The 21,461-nt window shown below is 46.6% G+C and overlaps 1 protein-coding gene across 1 annotated transcript; it reads left to right on the top strand.

The window, feature by feature from the left end:
• Window positions 1-1,351: 1,351 nt before the first annotated feature.
• Window positions 1,352-21,408, top strand: ddx27 (DEAD-box helicase 27). Its single transcript, XM_036984158.2, has 21 exons — window positions 1,352-1,618; window positions 1,888-2,037; window positions 2,273-2,332; window positions 2,464-2,650; window positions 2,728-2,771; window positions 2,930-3,016; window positions 3,234-3,339; window positions 3,696-3,869; window positions 4,231-4,381; window positions 5,307-5,406; window positions 5,690-5,831; window positions 9,309-9,462; window positions 9,980-10,061; window positions 12,118-12,295; window positions 14,698-14,804; window positions 15,355-15,451; window positions 16,005-16,096; window positions 18,258-18,378; window positions 20,541-20,637; window positions 20,742-20,819; window positions 21,029-21,408. Exons 1-21 carry the CDS (start codon window positions 1,394-1,396, stop codon window positions 21,042-21,044), a joined length of 2,448 nt encoding a protein of 815 aa, XP_036840053.2. The 5' UTR covers window positions 1,352-1,393; the 3' UTR covers window positions 21,045-21,408.
• The last annotated feature ends 53 nt before the right edge of the window (window positions 21,409-21,461 follow it).

The following is a 21,461-nucleotide window of genomic DNA, read 5'->3' as shown; positions in this document are numbered from 1 at the left end:
GGAATGAGTCGGTATCCAAACATTTACTCAGTACTTTGTTGAAGTAACTTGTTAGCGATTACAGCCTTGAGTCTTCTTGGGTATGATACTACAAGCTTGGCACACGTCTTTGGGTAGTTTCTCCCATTCTTTTCTCCAGATCCTCTCAAGCTCCGTCAGGTTGGATGGGGAGCTTTGCTGCACAGCTATTTTCAGGTCTCTCCAGAGATATTCGATCGGGTTCAAGTCCGGGCTCTGGCTGCGCCACAAGGACATTGAGACTTGTCCTGAAGCCACTCCTGCGATGTCTTGACTGTATTTTTGGTCGTTGTCCTGTTAGAAGGTACATCTTTGCCCTAGTCCCTGCCGCTGAAAAACACCCCCACAGCATGCCACTGCCACCACTATGCTTCACCGTGAGGATGGTGCCAGGTTTGCTCTAGATGTGACGATTGACTTTCAAGCCAAAGAGTTCAATCTTGTTTCTCATGGTCTGAGAGTCCTTTAAGTACCTTTTGGCAAACTCCAAGCAGGCTGTCATGTGCCTTTTACTGAGGTGTGGCTTCTGTCTGGCCACTCTACCATAAAGGCCTGATTGGTAGAGTGCTGCAGAAATGGTTGTCTTTCTGGAAGGTCCTCCCATCTCCACAGAGGAGCTCTGTCAGGGTGACCATCGGCTCTTGGTCACCACTCTAGCCAAGGCCCTTGTACCTCAATTGCTCAGTCTGTCCGGGCGGACAGCTCTAGGAAGAGTCTTGGTGGTTCCAAACTTCTTACATTTAAGAATGATGGAGGCCACTGTGTTGTTGGGGACCTTCAATGCTGCAGACATTTTTTGTTACCCTTCCCCAGAACTGTGCCTCGACACAATCCTGTCTCTGGGCTCTACAGACAATTCCTTCGACCTCATTGGTTGTTTTTTTGCTTTGACATTCACTGTCAACTGTGTGACCTTATAAAGACAGGTGTGTGCCTTTCCAAATCATGTCAAGTCAATTGAGTTTACTACAGATGGACTCCAATCAAGTTGTGGACACATCTCAAGGATGATCAATGGAAACACAGGATGCACTTGAGCTCAATTTTGAGTTTCATAGCAAAGGGTCTGAATACTTACGTGAATAAGGTATTTCTGTTTTTTATGTTAACACATTTGCAAAAATGACTAAAAAACAGTTTTCGTGTAGATTTATTAGGAAAATAATTAATTTAATCCAGTTTAGAATAATGCTGTAACGTAACAACATGTGGGAAAAGTAACGGGGTCTGAATACTTTACGAATGCACGGAATATCATTGGTTTATATATGACTTTGCATAACACCCGCACCTATCATTACCGCAGATGTAGTGTTCGCCCCGATACCGTAGAGGGCGCTAAACATGTCACGCCCGATAAGGTAACCGGATGTAGATGACCGTACACTTCCTATTTTGGTACGTACACGTGTTGGAACAGGCATCGATTCAACTGGTTAACACCGGCTATCTAGCATTGGGTAGCCGAATCACTGTTTCTTTGGAAATCAAGCTAGTTAACACGAACGGAACCATGCTATCAGATTTGGACCTGGTCGGGACAATTCAGGACCATGACGATGTGCCCGAGGAGCCTGATTCAGAGTCTGACGACGAAGATGTAAGTTTGGAAACAAGCGTGCCAGACAGTCAGTTATACTGATCAAAGTGGCTAGCTAGCTGGGTATCTCACGTTAGTAACCTGAGTGGTAGTTTTGCTATTGCATTTAGGCAATCATTCACTAGCTAGTTAATTTATTCCAGGACAGAAGTGCCACTGCATAAGACAAATAAATTAGACCCTGATTAACTTTCTGGTGTGTTTCTCTTGAAAGTGAGTGTGTTACAATACCAGACATTGTGTTTCATCCCTCCACTCTGTGCTAAAAGGAACAGCCAATAGTACTCAACAAGAAGAAGAAAGCGTTGAAGGGCCATGGCGCTGGGGATTTCAGCGCTGACTTTGAGTTTGGAGAGAGGGATGGACTCTACAGCGAGGACTGGGCTATGGCAGATGTGATGGCACAGCTGAAGAAGAGGGTAGGTTGCAAGTCTAAGAGTATGCAATTTGGCAAAGCCTGGTTACCAGTCTTGTGCTTCAGCCAGCTCCTTTGTTATTTTTTTGTAGCAAACAGAACTGTCAAATTAGTTGGCCTAAGCAGAGACAGGCTGACATCCAGGCGACTTGCTGATTCAACTCAAAAAGACTGAACTACTGTTACTGAGTCTGTGCCAAATCATACAACACTGAACTAAATGTGTTCTTGTCCTGCAGAAAGCCCCCACCACCTTGGATGAAAAGATTGAGAAAGTACGCAAGAAGCGCAAAACAGAGGTAAGATGTCCTGTAGTTTGAAAAGTTGTTGTACTATGGAACCTGCAGACAAGACACATTACATTTCCTATGAGGACTGCTTCAGTGTTTGTCAATAAGGGCACGTTCCCTTTCCTTCAATGTCTATATAGGAGAAGGCAAAGACGACAGAAAAACCAGAGATTCCGTCAGAGGAAGATGACGATGAGGAGGAGGAGGAAGAAGATGAGAAACCTGATATAGCCGAAGATGGGGCTGAGGTATCCAATGACGAAGACCAGAGTGGTGATGATGGGGAGGAGTTTACATCAGGGGATGAAGAGGTTCTCACCAAAGCAGGTGGGTAGAGCTTGAAGCATTGTTTTACTTTCGGTATTGACACTCAGTAACTTTTAAACTTGGTTTTACTCTCACAGATACGGTGAGGGACAAAGGCAGAAAGAAGACAAAGGCAGAAGAGGTGAGCTTTGAACAGATGGCTTGTAAGAAAAACTTTTGAGTTTCCCACATTTATACTGTAGAGGGATTAACCATGGGACTATTTCTATTGCTAGGACCCTGCTATTGCTGCTATAATAGCTATATAATAGTATGTTTTACTCATTCTCTTACCTACAGCCTCAAGAGGCCTTCTTTGAAGACGCCTCAAACTATGACGACAAACTCATGTTTCCCGACATGAACCTCTCCAGGCCTATTCTTAAGGTGGGTCACGTTCACTTGGAAATCTGTTAGAAAATGAAATTATACCAAGGAGCAGTAGTCCTGCATGTGTTTGACTGAGACTATAGTTGAATAAAAAAACAAATATAGCACTCTGTAATGAAAGTTTCAGCTGATTGTCAGTTGAATGTGTTATTTATGACTGTGTTGGCCAGAAATTGAGAAGTCAGACAAGTTATTTCACAATGTGTGTCCTCAGGCTATCACTGCTATGGGCTTCAAGCAGCCCACTCCCATCCAGAAGGCCTGTGTACCTGTGGGGCTTCTGGGCAAAGACATCTGTGCCTGCGCTGCTACTGGCACCGGTAAAGACATGACAGGACACACACTCACTCACACACAGATAGGCACACATGCACTGCAAGTGTCCATAACATCATCAGATCTTTACTGCATTAACGACAGCAGTTACAACGTGAGTGTTATTTTATGTTAGTAGATTGCCATGTTTTGGCACAGAGTTGCAGCACTCAAGTTTGCTCCCTGCAAGCATACATGCTCACACACACCATATTTACAATGGTATTGTGAAAAAGTCCATCGGTTAAACCTTCCTCTCCCTCCTGCACACACACCTCTCTTTCTCCTTCATTTTCTCTCTCCTCCCCTTCCTCTCTTTCTTCGGCCCTCCTCTCCTTCCTCCTCTTCCTCCCTCTTCTAGGTAAGACGGCAGCGTTCATGCTCCCTGTGCTGGAGCGTCTCATCTACAAGCCCAAACAGACCGCAGTGACCCGTGTGCTAGTCCTGGTGCCCACGCGTGAGCTGGGCATCCAGGTGCATGCCGTGGCCCGCCAGCTGGCCCAGTTCACAAGCATCACCACCTGTCTGGCCGTGGGTGAGTGAGAGAACCGTACCACTTGATCCAAAATGGCCCACGGGTTTAGAGCCATATGACCGACGTCTGTGATCTCGTCTCTGGTAGTATGAAGCTTCTTGGCAACAGTTGTGCAGCTGCCATCCTACTCTGCTCCCAGACCATAGTAGTTGGCTGTTCGGTGGTAATTAATCGTGGATTCGTTTACTATACTTTTCGGTTTACTCCATGGCGTTAATCAACTGGAGATTTTGTCATACATAAGTTGTGAAGGCAAATATTTAGTTGCATGGAATATAACCAATGAATGTATTGATGTAAAGACAAAGGGTCAGGAATCATGGTGTCTTTTTCTGTGTGTGTGTGTGTGGGTGCCTTGTAGGGGGTCTGGACCTCAAATCCCAGGAGGTGGCATTGCGGATGGGCCCTGACGTCCTGATCGCAACGCCAGGTCGACTGATTGACCACCTGCACAACACGCCCTCTTTTGAGCTCAGCCAGATTGAGATCCTCATCCTGGACGAGGCTGACCGGTAAGAAGGTTATAGGCTGATCCATCCATAGGAATGAATGAGATGCAGTTTTCATTTGTTGGTCTAGTTAATGCATTCGGAAAGTATTCAAACCCCTTGACATTTTTTTACATTACATCCTTATTCTAAAATGGATGAAATTGTTTTTTCCCCTCGTCAATCTACACACTATACCCATAATGACAAAGCAAACAGTTTTTTTTAAATAAAAATGAAATATCACATTTACGTTAGTATTTTGCCTGTTTACTCAGTACTTTACTCAGCAACTTTGGCAGCGATTACAGCCTTGAGTCTTCTTGGGTATGTCGCTAGAAGCTTGGAACACCTGTATTTGGCGAGTTTCTCCCATTCTTCTCTGCAGATCCTCTCCAGCTCTGTCAGTTTGGATGGGGAACTCAATTTTGTGTCTCATACCAAAGGGTCTGAATATTTATGTAATTAACTTGTATTTTTAAAATTTACATTTGAAAACATTTCTAAATCTGTTTTGTGTGTAGATTTAAGCAAAAAAAAATCAATTTTAGAATAAGGCTGTTATGTAATAAAATGCGTAACAAGGGGTCTGAATACTTTCCGAATGCACTATGGCCAAACCCCATACGTCTGGACCATCTCACCACAGATACAGTATTGAGAAGGCCTATCATTTACAGGCTGTATACATTTTCAACATAGGATAGTTATACTTTTTTTTACACAGCAATTCAAGGGTCGTATTCATCAGTAGGCACCAAATGGACGAAAACAAACTAAAACGGGGAGTGACCTGGACTTGTCTGATAAACAGTCATTTTCGTTTTTTGTTGCTAAACTTTTTTAAATGTTTTCCGTTGTGTGCCCTAATGAATACGGCCCAGATTTCACAGATTTTCCCTTGTATATTGTCATTTCCGTGCATCATAAATGTTTCCTTAAATTGCAGGATGCTGGACGAGTACTTTGAGGAGCAGATGAAGGAGATCATCAGGATGTGTGCCTACCAGAGACAGACCATGCTCTTCTCTGCCACCATGAGTGAAGAGGTGAGGACACAACCTGATTCCTTTATTATCCCATTGGTCACCAAACATAGGTCTAGGATAGATACAGGCTGTGTTCCCAGCTCCGCTCTTACCCACCCGATTCCACTTGTCATCGTCTTGATGATTGGCTGATAAATTGAGTCATGTGTCTGGTCATGGTTTGTGTTGACACATACTGCTTATTATTCCATTCTCATCACTGTGGCTTCGTTTTCCGTTCCTTTTCTGTGCCTTTTATTGAAATAGTGTTCACTCACTCACACTCTCTTTTTCTCCTCTCCAGGTGAAAGACTTGGCGTCGGTCTCTCTGAAGCAGCCGGTTCGTATCTTTGTGAACAGTAACACAGACGTGGCGCCCTACCTCAGACAGGAGTTTGTCAGGATCCGACCAGCCAGGGAAGGAGACCGGGAGGCTATTGTGGCCGGTGAGTGGTCTGGACAACTATCACAGTCACATTTGTTCTGTATATTGTAAAGTATAGTACGACATGTAGCGGAACGGTCACTGTGAAGTATAGTACGACATGTAGCGGAACGGTCACTGTGAAGTATAGTACGACATGTAGCGGAACGGTCACTGAAGTATAGTACGACATGTAGCGGAACGGTCACTGTGAAGTATAGTACGACATGTAGCGGAACGGTCACTGTGAAGTATAGTACGACATGTAGCGGAACGGTCACTGTGAAGTATAGTACGACATGTAGCGGAACGGTCACTGTGAAGTATAGTACAACGTGTAGCGGAACGGTCACTGTGAAGTATAGTACAACGTGTAGCGGAACGGTCACTGTGAAGTATAGTACGACGTGTAGCGGAACGGTCACTGTGAAGTATAGTACGACATGTAGCGGAACGGTCACTGTGAAGTATAGTACGACATGTAGCGGAACGGTCACTGTGAAGTATAGTACGACATGTAGCGGAACGGTCACTGTGAAGTATAGTACGACATGTAGCGGAACGGTCACTGTGAAGTATAGTACGACATGTAGCGGAACGGTCACTGTGAAGTATAGTACGACATGTAGCGGAACGGTCACTGTGAAGTATAGTACGACATGTAGCGGAACGGTCACTGTGAAGTATAGTACGACATGTAGCGGAACGGTCACTGTGAAGTATAGTACGACATGTAGCGGAACGGTCACTGTGAAGTATAGTACGACATGTAGCGGAACGGTCACTGTGAAGTATAGTACGACATGTAGCGGAACGGTCACTGTGAAGTATAGTACGACATGTAGCGGAACGGTCACTGTGAAGTATAGTACGACATGTAGCGGAACGGTCACTGTGAAGTATAGTACGACATGTAGCGGAACGGTCACTGAAGTATAGTACGACGTAGCGGAACGGTCACTGTGAAGTATAGTACGACATGTAGCGGAACGGTCACTGTGAAGTATAGTACGACGTGTAGCGGAACTGTCACTGTGAAGTATAGTACGACATGTAGCGGAACGGTCACTGAAGTATAGTACGACATGTAGCGGAACGGTCACTGTGAAGTATAGTACGACTTCTAGCGGAACGTCACTGTGAAGTATAGTACGACGTGTAGCGGAACGGTCACTGTGAAGTATAGTACGACATGTAGCGGAACGGTCACTGTGAAGTATAGTACGACGTGTAGCGGAACTGTCACTGTGAAGTATAGTACGACATGTAGCGGAACGGTCACTGAAGTATAGTACGACATGTAGCGGAACGGTCACTGTGAAGTATAGTACGACTTCTAGCGGAACGGTCACTGTGAAGTATAGTACGACGTGTAGCGGAACGGTCACTGTGAAGTATAGTACGACGTGTAGCGGAACGGTCACTGTGAAGTATAGTACGACATGTAGCGGAACGGTCACTGTGAAGTATAGTACGACATGTAGCGGAACGGTCACTGTGAAGTATAGTACGACATGTAGCGGAACTGTCACTGTGAAGTATAGTACGACATGTAGCGGAACGGTCACTGTGAAGTATAGTACGACATGTAGCGGAACGGTCACTGTGAAGTATAGTACGACATGTAGCGGAACGGTCACTGTGAAGTATAGTACGACATGTAGCGGAACGGTCACTGAAGTATAGTACGACATGTAGCGGAACGGTCACTGTGAAGTATAGTACGACATGTAGCGGAACGGTCACTGTGAAGTATAGTACGACATGTAGCGGAACGGTCACTGTGAAGTATAGTACGACATGTAGCGGAACGGTCACTGAAGTATAGTACGACATGTAGCGGAACTGTCACTGTGAAGTATAGTACGACATGTAGCGGAACGTTCACTGTGAAGTATAGTACGACATGTAGCGGAACGGTCACTGAAGTATAGTACGACATGTAGCGGAACGGTCACTGTGAAGTATAGTACGACATGTAGCGGAACGGTCACTGTGAAGTATAGTACGACATGTAGCGGAACGGTCACTGTGAAGTATAGTACGACATGTAGCGGAACGGTCACTGTGAAGTATAGTACGACATGTAGCGGAACGGTCACTGTGAAGTATAGTACGACGTGTAGCGGAACGGTCACTGTGAAGTATAGTACGACGTGTAGCGGAACGGTCACTGTGAAGTATAGTACGACATGTAGCGGAACGGTCACTGAAGTATAGTACGACATGTAGCGGAACGGTCACTGAAGTATAGTACGACATGTAGCGGAACGGTCACTGTGAAGTATAGTACGACATGTAGCGGAACGGTCACTGTGAAGTATAGTACGACATGTAGCGGAACGGTCACTGTGAAGTATAGTACGACATGTAGCGGAACGGTCACTGTGAAGTATAGTACGACATGTAGCGGAACGGTCACTGTGAAGTATAGTACGACATGTAGCGGAACGGTCACTGTGAAGTATAGTACGACATGTAGCGGAACGGTCACTGTGAAGTATAGTACGACATGTAGCGGAACGGTCACTGTGAAGTATAGTACGACATGTAGCGGAACGGTCACTGTGAAGTATAGTACGACATGTAGCGGAACGGTCACTGAAGTATAGTACGACATGTAGCGGAACGGTCACTGTGAAGTATAGTACGACATGTAGCGGAACGGTCACTGTGAAGTATAGTACGACATGTAGCGGAACGGTCACTGTGAAGTATAGTACGACATGTAGCGGAACGGTCACTGTGAAGTATAGTACGACATGTAGCGGAACGGTCACTGAAGTATAGTACGACATGTAGCGGAACGGTCACTGTGAAGTATAGTACGACATGTAGCGGAACGGTCACTGTGAAGTATAGTACGACGTGTAGCGGAACGGTCACTGAAGTATAGTACGACATGTAGCGGAACGGTCACTGAAGTATAGTACGACATGTAGCGGAACGGTCACTGTGAAGTATAGTACGACATGTAGCGGAACGGTCACTGTGAAGTATAGTACGACATGTAGCGGAACGGTCACTGTGAAGTATAGTACGACGTGTAGCGGAACGGTCACTGTGAAGTATAGTACGACATGTAGCGGAACGGTCACTGAAGTATAGTACGACGTGTAGCGGAACGGTCACTGTGAAGTATAGTACGACATGTAGCGGAACGGTCACTGTGAAGTATAGTACGACATGTAGCGGAACGGTCACTGTGAAGTATAGTACGACATGTAGCGGAACGGTCACTGTGAAGTATAGTACGACATGTAGCGGAACGGTCACTGTGAAGTATAGTACGACATGTAGCGGAACGGTCACTGAAGTATAGTACGACATGTAGCGGAACGGTCACTGTGAAGTATAGTACGACATGTAGCGGAACGGTCACTGTGAAGTATAGTACGACATGTAGCGGAACGGTCACTGTGAAGTATAGTGCTTTTCGATTTCTCTTCCAATCTGGTGAATAGTTGTGTGTGTGTTGTCTCCTGGGTCTGTGTCTCAGCTCTGCTGACACGGACCTTCCAGGACCACGTGATGCTGTTCACCCAGACCAAGAAGCAAGCCCACCGGATGCACATCCTCCTGGGCCTGATGGGGCTGAAGGTGGGAGAGCTGCATGGGAACCTGTCCCAGACCCAGAGACTGGAGAGCCTCAGGTACCTAGACTCTTAAAAAAAGAAAAGGTAGTCTAACAGAGCCCAGCTGTACGGTACTGTCCCGGTTACACTTCCACACCATAGTTGCTGGAACGGTGCTGTACAGGACAATGTAAAAGGGAACTATCTGAGCCAGCACAGTAGGATTTGGGTCGGCCCTACAGTGTGAATCAGACTTATTTAAAGTAGTAACAGGTATAGTGTATACCCAGCCATACCCATGCCGTGACACGTCTTCAGACAAAGTTGAGTATGCTAGTACCCTGTGACTCACAATACAGTAGCTGGATTGATCTGTTCATAAGAACAGAGATGAGCAGTATGAAGATGCATTCAAATCCAAACCAGGTTTATGTAACATGGATTAAATATTGTATTGTGTTTCCATCATAGTAAATTGTTTCTTGCGTATCCATCATAGTAAATAGTCTGTGTTTCATCATAGTAAATGGTCTGTGTTTCATCATAGTAAATGGTCTGTGTTTCATCATAGTAAATAGTTTGTATCTCATAATAGGCGGTTCAAAGATGAACAGATTGACATCCTTGTGGCCACAGACGTTGCGGCTAGAGGTCTGGATATCGATGGAGTCAAGACGGTAAGGGCTCTCTGTAAAGTGTTTATGTGTTAGGAAATTAGGTTTCTAAGAAAAATGCCTTACAAGAACACTTGACATTACTGCTTTCATCACTGATTAGTTCGTTTTTGTCACAGATTAGTTGGAAATATCATGATTTCACAAGTGTGAACTTCTTACGAAGTTCAGAAGAGGAGGGGACATTTAGCCCAAAGACTTGCAGAAACTTGCAGAAAGGAGGGTGGAGCTACCGCCATGCAGAGAGGGGAGGTGGGGGGTGGAGCTTACCGCCCTGCAGAGGGGAGGTGGGGGGTGGAGCTTACCGCCCTGCAGAGAGGGGAGGTGGGGGGTGGAGCTTACCGCCCTGCAGAGAGGGGAGGTGGGGGGTGGAGCTACCGCCCTGCAGAGAGGGGGGGTGGAGCTACCGCCCTGCAGAGAGGGGAGGTGGGGGTGGAGCTACCGCCCTGCTGAGAGGGGAGGTGGGGGGTGGAGCTACCGCCCTGCAGAGAGGGGGGGTGGAGCTACCGCCCTGCAGAGAGGGGAGGTGGGGGTGGAGCTACCGCCCTGCTGAGAGGGGAGGTGGGGGGTGGAGCTACCGCCCTGCAGAGAGGGGGGGTGGAGCTACCGCCCTGCAGAGAGGGGAGGTGGGGGTGGAGCTACCGCCCTGCTGAGAGGGGAGGTGGGGGGGTGGAGCTACCGCCCTGCAGAGAGGGGAGGTGGGGGGTGGAGCTACCGCCCTGCAGAGAGGGGAGGTGGGGGGTGGAGCTACCGCCCTGCAGAGAGGGGAGGTGGGGGGTGGAGCTACCGCCCTGCAGAGAGGGGAGGTGGGGGGTGGAGCTACCGCCCTGCAGAGAGGGGAGGTGGGGGGTGGAGCTACCGCCCTGCAGAGAGGGGAGGTGGGGGGTGGAGCTACCGCCCTGCAGAGAGGGGAGGTGGGGGGTGGAGCTACCGCCCTGCAGAGAGGGGAGGTGGGGGGTGGAGCTACCGCCCTGCAGAGAGGGGAGGTGGGGGGTGGAGCTACCGCCCTGCAGAGAGGGGAGGTGGGGGGTGGAGCTACCGCCCTGCAGAGAGGGGAGGTGGGGGGTGGAGCTACCGCCCTGCAGAGAGGGGAGGTGGGGGGTGGAGCTACCGCCCTGCAGAGAGGGGAGGTGGGGGGTGGAGCTACCGCCCTGCAGAGAGGGGAGGTTGGGGGTGGAGCTACCGCCCTGCAGAGAGGGGAGGTGGGGGGTGGAGCTACCGCCCTGCAGAGAGGGGAGGTGGGGGTGGAGCTACCGCCCTGCAGAGAGGGGAGGTGGGGGGTGGAGCTACCGCCCTGCAGAGAGGGGAGGTGGGGGGTGGAGCTACCGCCCTGCAGAGAGGGGAGGTGGGGGGTGGAGCTACCGCCCTGCAGAGAGGGGAGGTGGGGGGTGGAGCTACCGCCCTGCAGAGAGGGGAGGTGGGGGGTGGAGCTACCGCCCTGCAGAGAGGGGAGGTGGGGGGTGGAGCTACCGCCCTGCGGAGGGGGTGTGGGGGGTGGAGCTACCGCCCTGCGGAGGGGGGGGTGGGGGGTGGAGCTACCGCCCTGCGGAGAGGGGAGGTGGGGGGTGGAGCTACCGCCCTGCGGAGAGGGGAGGTGGGGGGTGGAGCTACCGCCCTGCGGAGAGGGGAGGTGGGGGGTGGAGCTACCGCCCTGCGGAGAGGGGAGGTGGGGGGTGGAGCTACCGCCCTGCGGAGAGGGGAGGTGGGGGGTGGAGCTACCGCCCTGCGGAGAGGGGAGGTTGGGGGTGGAGCTACCGCCCTGCGGAGAGGGGAGGTGGGGGGTGGAGCTACCGCCCTGCGGAGAGGGGAGGTGGGGGGTGGAGCTACCGCCCTGCGGAGAGGGGAGGTGGGGGGTGGAGCTACCGCCCTGCGGAGAGGGGGGGGTGCCGCCGCCCTGAACTCAATCGATTAGCCGGCAGAAGACTAGTGGTTAGAGTTTATATCAAAACTGGCCTTCACTGTAGAAATGAACCCATTCTCCTCAGCTGGTCACCATGTCCAACAAGCCATTTTCTTATTATTGAGATGCACCCGCTAACGTCCTCGTTCTCCTCCCCAGGTGATTAACTTCACCATGCCCAACACAGTGAAGCACTACGTTCACAGGGTGGGTCGCACGGCCCGTGCCGGCAAGGTCGGTCGCTCTGTGTCCCTGGTGGGCGAGACTGAGAGGAAGATGCTAAAGGACATCGTCAGGAAGGCCAAGACCCCCGTGAAGGCCCGCGTCCTGCCACAAGGTAAAAGCTCAATATCACGATCCTGTTGAAATACATCCTTTCTTCCTCCTGTTTGGATCGGTGTTAGCCAGGATATCACCCCTTTACTTTTACCAAACCAACCAATTACTCCAAGGAAGGATTCATTTCTAAAATATTCAAAAGTCGATTTCTATCTCAATTGGTATCATCTGGGTAAATGAAGAAATAAAACGTCATATCTTTGGTGTGCTTACCACTCATTCAACATACTGTGTGTTGTTCATTTCAAGGAAGAGTCTAGTCCACCAAAATTATACATTTTAATGTTAAATGATTTTATAAAATGTCATGGCCTCTAGGTAAATGGTGTTAGGTTCTGAACAAACTGAGTAAAAACTAAAACGGACAACTAGAAAAAAGCTCAAACCAAGTTTATTCACCAACTGGGTCGTACAGCTGCAAAGTCAAGGCATGATTACACAAGCACATATATTTATAACCTTCTGATAGGCGTGGTCAACTCCTTACACATCTAGACAACCAATACATCTCTGTTTCTAGGCATGAATTTAATTGGTTTCTCTCACTGGTGTACTCATAGCCCTGCCTGTTACATTCCACGCCCATGAAGGTTTTAGTATGTGTGAGAGAGTACTGCAGCAGGAGAGGCATTGTGGTGGGCCTCTCAGGCCCCTCTCTGGAAAGGTTTTAGTATGTGTGAGAGAGTACTGCAGCAGGAGAGGCATTGTGGTGGGCCTCTCAGGCCCCTCTCTGAAAAGGTTTTAGTATGTGTGAGAGAGTACTGCAGCAGGAGAGGCATTGTGGTGAGCCTCTCAGGCCCCTCTCTGAAAAGGTTTTAGTATGTGTGAGAGAGTACTGCAGCAGGAGAGGCATTGTGGTGGGCCTCTCAGGCCCCTCTCTGAAAAGGTTTTAGTATGTGTGAGAGAGTACTGCAGCAGGAGAGGCATTGTGGTGGGCCTCTCAGGCCCCTCTCTGAAAAGGTTTTAGTATGTGTGAGAGAGTACTGCAGCAGGAGAGGCATTGTGGTGGGCCTCTCAGGCCCCTCTCTGAAAAGGTTTTAGTATGTGTGAGAGAGTACTGCAGCAGGAGAGGCATTGTGGTGGGCCTCTCAGGCCCCTCTCTGAAAAGGTTTTAGTATGTGTGAGAGAGTACTGCAGCAGGAGAGGCATTGTGGTGAGCCTCTCAGGCCCCTCTCTGAAAAGGTTTTAGTATGTGTGAGAGAGTACTGCAGCAGGAGAGGCATTGTGGTGGGCCTCTCAGGCCCCTCTCTGAAAAGGTTTTAGTATGTGTGAGAGAGTACTGCAGCAGGAGAGGCATTGTGGTGGGCCTCTCAGGCCCCTCTCTGAAAAGGTTTTAGTATGTGTGAGAGAGTACTGCAGCAGGAGAGGCATTGTGGCCCGTAAATGCTTACTTAAAAGCTCTTAACCAACAATGCAGTTTAAGAAAGAGTTAAGAAAATATTTACTAAATATACTAAAGTTTAAAAAAAATAACAATAACGAGGCTATATACAGTGGTTACTGGTACCGAGTCAATGTGTGGAGGTACAGGTCAGTGAAGGAAATTTGTAGGTAGGGGTAAAGTGACTGCATAGATAATAAGCAGCAAGCAGCAGCAGTGCAATGGGGGGCCATTTGATGAATTGTAAGCCTGGGGGTAGATGCTGTTGAGAAGCCTTTTGGTCCTAGACTTGTCGCTCCGGTACCGCTTGCCGTGCGGTAGCAGAGCGAACAGTCTATGACTTGTCAAAGACTCCAGTCACCCAATTTTTTGGGGCCTTCCTCTGACACCGCCTAGTATATAGGTCCTGGATGGCAGGAAGCTTGGTCCCAGTGATGTACTGGGCTGTTTGCACTACCCTCTGTAGCGCCTTGTAGTCAGATGCCGAGCAGTTGCCGACCCAGGCGGTGATGCAACCCCCCCCCCTGTAAGCCTCTACTCCCAGGCTTACAATTCATCAAATGCCCCCCCATTGCACTGCTGCTACTTGCTGCTTATTATCTATGCAGTCACTTTACCCCTACCTACACATTTCCTTCACTGACCTGTACCTCCACACATGCTTCTTGATGGTGCAGCTGTAGAACCTTTTGAGGATCTGAGGACCCATGCCAAATCTTTTCCGCCTCCTGAGGGGGAAAGGTGTTGTTCACGACTGTCTTGGTGTGTTTGAACTATAATAGTTTGTTGTTGATGTGGACACCAATGAACTTGAAACTCTCCCGCTCCACTGCAGCCCCGTCGATGAGAATGGGGGCCTGTTTGGCCCACCCTTTCCTGTAGTCCACAATCATCTATTTTGTCTTGCGCACATTGAGGGAGAGGTTGTTGTCCTGACACCACACTGCCAGTTCTCTGATCTCCCTATAGGCTGTCTCATTGTCGTTGGTGATCAGGCCTACAACTTTTCTCTCCTCCAGAGGTGATTCTGAAGTTCAGAGACCTGATTGAGAAGCTGGAGAAGGACGTGTACGCCGTGATGCGTCTGGAGAGAGAGGAGAGGGCCATGTCTCACTCGGAGGCTCAGGTAAAAAGCTGCATATTGTGTGTGTACTAGTGTATTCCTATGCTCATGTGTGTATGTGTGGGTGCTAGTGTATTCCTATGCTCATGTGTGTATATGTGGGTACTAGTCTATTCCTATGCTCATGTGTGTATATGTGGGTGCTAGTGTATTCCTATGCTCGTGTGTATGTGTGTGTACTAGTGTATTCCTATGCTCATGTGTGTATATGTGGGTACTAGTGTATTCCTATGCTCATGTGTGTATGTGTGGGTACTAGTGTATTTCTATGCTCATGTGTGTATATGTGGGTACTAGTCTATTCCTATGCTCATGTGTGTATGTGTGTGTACTAGTGTATTCCTATGCTCATGTGTGTATATGTGGGTACTAGTGTATTCCTATGCTCGTGTGTATGTGTGGGTACTAGTGTATTCCTATGCTCGTGTGTATGTGTGGGTACTAGTGTATTCCTATGCTCGTGTGTATGTGTGGGTACTAGTGTATTCCTATGCTCATGTGTGTATGTGTGGGTACTAGTGTATTCCTATGCTCATGTGCACGTGTCATTCAGATCAGTGTGGCACAGAAGCGGCTGGCACAGAACGCAGACGAGACGGATCCAAAGAGGATGTGGTTCCAAACGCACGACGAACGCAAAAAAGACCGCAGTGAGTACCACAGACCAACACGCATTACAGGCCTGCCGACCTCCGTACTATGTTCCTCACTACTGCTAGGTGGCGTCTTCTTATCCCAGCATGCCCTTAGATGTGAAACTACATAAAGTGCATTACCATGGACATATCTTCTCACTGCAACCGATGCACATGAACTCAACTACAGCTCAACTAAAACAGGCCCTTGCCTAAGACCCAGCTAGGGTCAGAACTTTGTATGTAAATGAAAATGAGCCTTTTGGGGCAAACTGTCTGTTAGCTGATGTAATTGTTTTCATTGATCTGCTTGTGAGCACATTGTAAAGGTGGGCATATGACCCCTAAAAGCACAGGGACAATTCAGCCCCATCTGCATCATTCATGATTTAACCCTTTCACCCTTGTCTGCCAGTGACCAAAGCTCTGGAGCATCACTTTAACCTTTCACCCTTGTCTCTGCCAGTGACTGAAGCTCTGGAGCATCACTTTAACCTTTCACCCTTGTCTCTGCCAGTGACCAAAGCTCTGGAGCATCACTTTAACCTTTCACCCTTGTCTCTGCCAGTGACTAAAGCTCTGGCTGACTTTGACTTGGCCCTGAGAGGAAAAAAGAAGAGAGAGAAGTTCATCAAGGAGGGGAAAAAGAAAGAGTTATCGGTATGTGTGCTCTTTTTCTGGTAGACTACGACTGATTTGTTTTCCTTGATCTTCTGTCTTTTCTCTGTGCACTGAAAAATAATGTTAACAGAATTCACCATGTAGGGTGTTTCCACTCATCATTTTCATATTTTATAGCATCAAAACCATTACATTTGACAAATCTGCTATGTACAGTGCCTTGCGAAAGTATTCGGCCCCCTTGAACTTTGCGACTTTTTGCCACATTTCAGGCTTCAAACATAAAGATATAAAACTGTATTTTTTTGTGAAGAATCAACAACAAGTGGGACACAATCATGAAGTGGAACGACATTTATTGGATATTTCAAACTTTTTTAACAAATCAAAAACTGAAAAATTGGGCGTGCAAAATTATTCAGCCCCTTTACTTTCAGTGCAGCAAACTATCTCCAGAAGTTCAGTGAGGATCTCTGAATGATCCAATGTTGACCTAAATGACTAATGATGATAAATACAATCCACCTGTGTGTAATCAAGTCTCCGTATAAATGCACCTGCACTGTGATAGTCTCAGAGGTCCGTTAAAAGCGCAGAGAGCATCATGAAGAACAAGGAACACACCAGGCAGGTCCGAGATACTGTTGTGAAGAAGTTTTAAAGCCGGATTTGGATACAAAAAGATTTCCCAAGCTTTAAACATCCCAAGGAGCACTGTGCAAGCGCTAATATTGAAATGGAAGGAGTATCAGACCACTGCAAATCTACCAAGACCTGGCCGTCCCTCTAAACTTTCAGCTCATACAAGGAGAAGACTGATCAGAGATGCAGCCAAGAGGCCCATGATCACTCTGGATGAACTGCAGAGATCTACAGCTGAGGTGGGAGACTCTGTCCATAGGACAACAATCAGTCGTATATTGCACAAATCTGGCCTTTGGTCAGATGAAACCAAAATTGAACTTTTTGGCAACAATGCAAAACGTTTTGTTTGGCATAAAAGCAACACAGCTCATCACCCTGAACACACCATCCAAACATGGTGGTGGCAGCATCATGGTTTGGGCCTGCTTTTCTTCAGCAGGGACAGGGAAGATGGTTAAAATTGATGGGAAGATGGATGGAGCCAAATACAGGACCATTCTGGAAGAAAACCTGATGGAGTCTGCAAAAGACCTGAGACTGGGACGGAGATTTGTCTTCCAACAAGACAATGATCCAAAACATAAAGCAAAATCTACAATGGAATGGTTCAAAAATAAACATATCCAGGTGTTAGAATGGCCAAGTCAAAGTCCAGACCTGAATCCAATCGAGAATCTGAAAACTGCTGTTCACAAATGCTCTCCATCCAACCTCACTGAGCTCGAGCTGTTTTGCAAGGAGGAATGGGAAAAAATGTCACTCTCGATGTGCAAAACTGATAGAGACATACCCCAAGCGACTTACAGCTGTAATCGCAGCAAAAGGTGGCGCTACAAAGTATTAACTTAAGGGGGCTGAATAATTTTGCACGCCCAATTTTTCAGTTTTTGATTTGTTAAAAAAGTTTGAAATATCCAATAAATGTCGTTCCACTTCATGATTGTGTCCCACTTGTTGTTGATTCTTCACAAAAAAATACAGTTTTATATCTTTATGTTTGAAGCCTGAAATGTGGCAAAAGGTCGCAAAGTTCAAGGGGGCCGAATACTTTCGCAAGGCACTGTATGACCTCTTTTCACTAAATATTATATTGAACTAGTTCTAAACCCATGAGGCATGCTGTAAGTCCAACTCAGGCTAGCTCCTTTTTCTGCAATCATTCTTTGTAGTTCTCCGGGTCTACATCTGTCCATATAATCTGAGCTTTATAACTTTGACCATACATTTAAAACTAGTGAGATCTTTTCTTCCCCTAGTTTTCACCACTGAAATTAAATGAACTATGGTGACATTTGTGTTGTGAATGACCACATATCCCTATCATGTCTATGTAACTTGAAATACATGGTCATATACATGTTAAATATACAGGATATCATGTATCAGGGTTGAGGTACATTTTCTGGAATAGGAAATTCAGTTAACTTCCTGAATTTCTATGATTTGACCCCAACCCTGTTGCGTACAAACATTATTCATCATATTTTTTGTCAAGTGCTATTCTGGTTAGCTATGTATCTTTCCAGTCACTGTTTTCTCTCTGTGTTCTTCTCAGTCTGAGGATAGAGCAGAGTTTGAGGTCCTCAAGTCCCAGATGTACGCTGAGCGATCAGCCAAGAGGGACCGGAAACCCAAACGAGCCAGAGCCATGCCAGAGGACGAGCCTGTCCAGAAAGGTGGGACTCATATTCTATAAAGAACTGGGCACATTCACAAAAAGTGCTGATCAGATTAGATCAGAATGAATTGGATCAGAATGAATAATGTTACATGGACAGGGGGTGGGGGGCCTAATCCTAGATCAGTACTCCTACTGAGACTATGACCTGATCCTAGATCAGCGCTCTGACTCTGAGACTCTTTATGACCGGATTCTAGATCAGTACTCCTACTGAGACTATGACCTGATCCTAGATCAGCGCTCGGACTCTGAGACTCTTTATGACCGGATTCTAGATCAGTACTCCTACTGAGACTATGACCTGATCCTAGATCAGCACTCTGACTCTGAGACTCTTTATGAATGCAGGCCCTGGTCTTTCATTTTCTATGCTCCCAAGTGGCTTGTAAGACTTCCACGGCCACCACTATCATCCTGATGTGGACATGAACCAGAAGAAGCACTTTGGTGTTTCATATCTGATTGCAGTGTGCAGGCTCACCTCTTCCTGTTTTATCCAGCAGTGAACAAAATGCAATTGTTCATATTTTTTGTGTGTGAAGCAGTTTATTTAATTTGTTTTGCTTCATGCGTTGGGACCCTTGTTTCAGGTTCTGTGTGCTTTCTTAAGATATATAAAACAGTTTACACGGTGCCTCTCCTTACAACTGTTAGGTCAATTCACCTCTGTTCTCCAGCCTCATACTACCCTGCTGGCTGCATAAATACAGGGTCCTACTACATAACGAAATACTGGGTCCTACAACATAACGAAATACTGGGTCCTACAACATAACGAAATACTGGGTCCTACTACATAACTAAATACTGGGTCCTACTACATAACGAAATACCGGGTCCTACTACATAACTAAATACCGGGTCCTACTACATAACTAAATACTGGGTCCTACTACATAACTAAATACTGGGTCCTACTACATAACTAAATACTGGGTCCTACTACATAACTAAATACTGGGTCCTACTACATAACTAAATACTGGGTCCTACAACATAACGAAATACTGGGTCCTACAACATAACGAAATACTGGGTCCTACTACATAACGAAATACTGGGTCCTACAACATAACGAAATACTGGGTCCTACTACATAACGAAATACTGGGTCCTACTACATAACTAAATGCGGGGTCCTACAACATAACGAAATACTGGGTCCTACAACATAACGAAATACTGGGTCCTACTACATAACTAAATGCGGGGTCCTACTACATAACTAAATGCGGGGTCCTACTACATAACTAAATACTGGGTCCTACAACATAACGAAATACTGGGTCCTACAACATAACGAAATACTGGGTCCTACAACATAACGAAATACTGGGTCCTACAACATAACGAAATACTGGGTCCTACTACATAACTAAATGCGGGGTCCTACAACATAACGAAATACTGGGTCCTACAACATAACTAAATACTGGGTCCTACAACATAACGAAATACTGGGTCCTACTACATAACTAAATGCGGGGTCCTACAACATAACGAAATACTGGGTCCTACAACATAACGAAATACTGGGTCCTACAACATAACGAAATACTGGGTCCTACTACATAACTAAATGCGGGGTCCTACAACATAACTAAATACTGGGTCCTACAACATAACGAAATACTGGGTCCTACAACATAACGAAATACTGGGTCCTACTACATAACTAAATGCGGGGTCCTACAACATAATGAAATACTGGGTCCTACAACATAACGAAATACTGGGTCCTACAACATAACGAAATACTGGGTCCTACTACATAACTAAATGCGGGGTCCTACAACATAACGAAATACTGGGTCCTACAACATAACGAAATACTGGGTCCTACAACATAACGAAATACTGGGTCCTACAACATAACGAAATACTGGGTCCTACTACATAACGAAATACTGGGTCCTACTACATAACTAAATGCGGGGTCCTACTACATAACTAAATGCGGGGTCCTACTACATAACTAAATGCGGGGTCCTACTACATAACTAAATGCGGGGTCCTACTACATAACTAAATGCGGGGTCCTACTACATAACTAAATGCGGGGTCCTACTACATAACTAAATGCGGGGTCCTACTACATAACTAAATGCAGGGTCCTACAACACAACTCATGGATTGTCTGTATTTCTTTGCGTTTAGGTGCGAAACAGAAAGCTGGTAAACCAGCCAAGAAGTCTGTATTTGACAAAGAACTTACAAACACCAGTAAGAAAGCACTCAAGCAGTACAGAGCTGGGTAAGTGTCTTTCCTGAATGTAGTTAATACCTGTAACTCCATTGAAACGTTTACAACCACACAGGAAATCTATCTGTATGTAATGTCTTTTATTTCACCCTCAGACCCTCCTTTGAGGATAAGAAGAGGCTTGGAATTCCAACGAACAAGAAAGGAGGCGGTGGCTTCAAGTCCAAGGCCAAGTAAGTGATGTCATATTTAGTGGATTCCTCTTCAACGTAGTCTGGTGGATATTGCATCTTACAATGGCTCATGTTTATCCATACTTTTCTGTCGTTTTTTTGCTGCTGCTCCAATGCCATCTCCATGTGTACTGTGTCATAGAAATGTAATTCATTAATTATGTTTCTATGCACTTTAATAATGTTTTGATACACTGGTTCTGTTTCAGGTTTAGGAGAAAGTAAGAGCTGCCTTGATGGGAAAATGACAAGATATGCAATTTGGATGGATGGATTCACCTCCAGTGTGTCTTTTGTTTTGAGTGTCTGTCTTCCTAAATCAGTGCTTTCCCACTTTTCAGTGGGGGCATAATGGAAATAGACTGGAAAGGTTTTGGCTGAAATCCTTTCATTAGCCTCAGATTGCACTCTGCGTCCTCTCTTAGTTTTTATATGTCAGACCTACACACACGCAAACAAACATACAGGTTGCAGTGTGTAACCATACCGTGGTTTTATGTAACCTGTTGTGGCTTCACTTAAAAATATGTAATGCTGAGAAACATATGTTCTTCTGAAGATAATAAAAGTTGAATATGTATTATTCTGAGCGATGGGTTTTTCATGAGTCTCGAATGGCCATCATCGTCCTTGCAGTAGTGA

This window comes from Oncorhynchus mykiss, chromosome 7, assembly GCF_057628025.1.
Source record: "Oncorhynchus mykiss isolate SJ-2025 chromosome 7, ASM5762802v1, whole genome shotgun sequence".
Taxonomy (NCBI): domain Eukaryota; kingdom Metazoa; phylum Chordata; class Actinopteri; order Salmoniformes; family Salmonidae; genus Oncorhynchus; species Oncorhynchus mykiss.
This window is presented reverse-complemented; position numbering and strand designations above follow the sequence as displayed.

Bases quoted from the DNA above. Each gene is read 5' to 3' on its own strand.
- ddx27 (XM_036984158.2), top strand. From the start codon at position 1,394: ATGACCGTACACTTCCTATTTTGGTACGTACACGTGTTGGAACAGGCA. The intron at 4,382-5,306 runs GTAAGAAGGTTA...CTTAAATTGCAG, and splicing joins ATCCTGGACGAGGCTGACCG to GATGCTGGACGAGTACTTTG. The intron at 10,062-12,117 runs GTAAGGGCTCTC...TCTCCTCCCCAG, and splicing joins ATATCGATGGAGTCAAGACG to GTGATTAACTTCACCATGCC.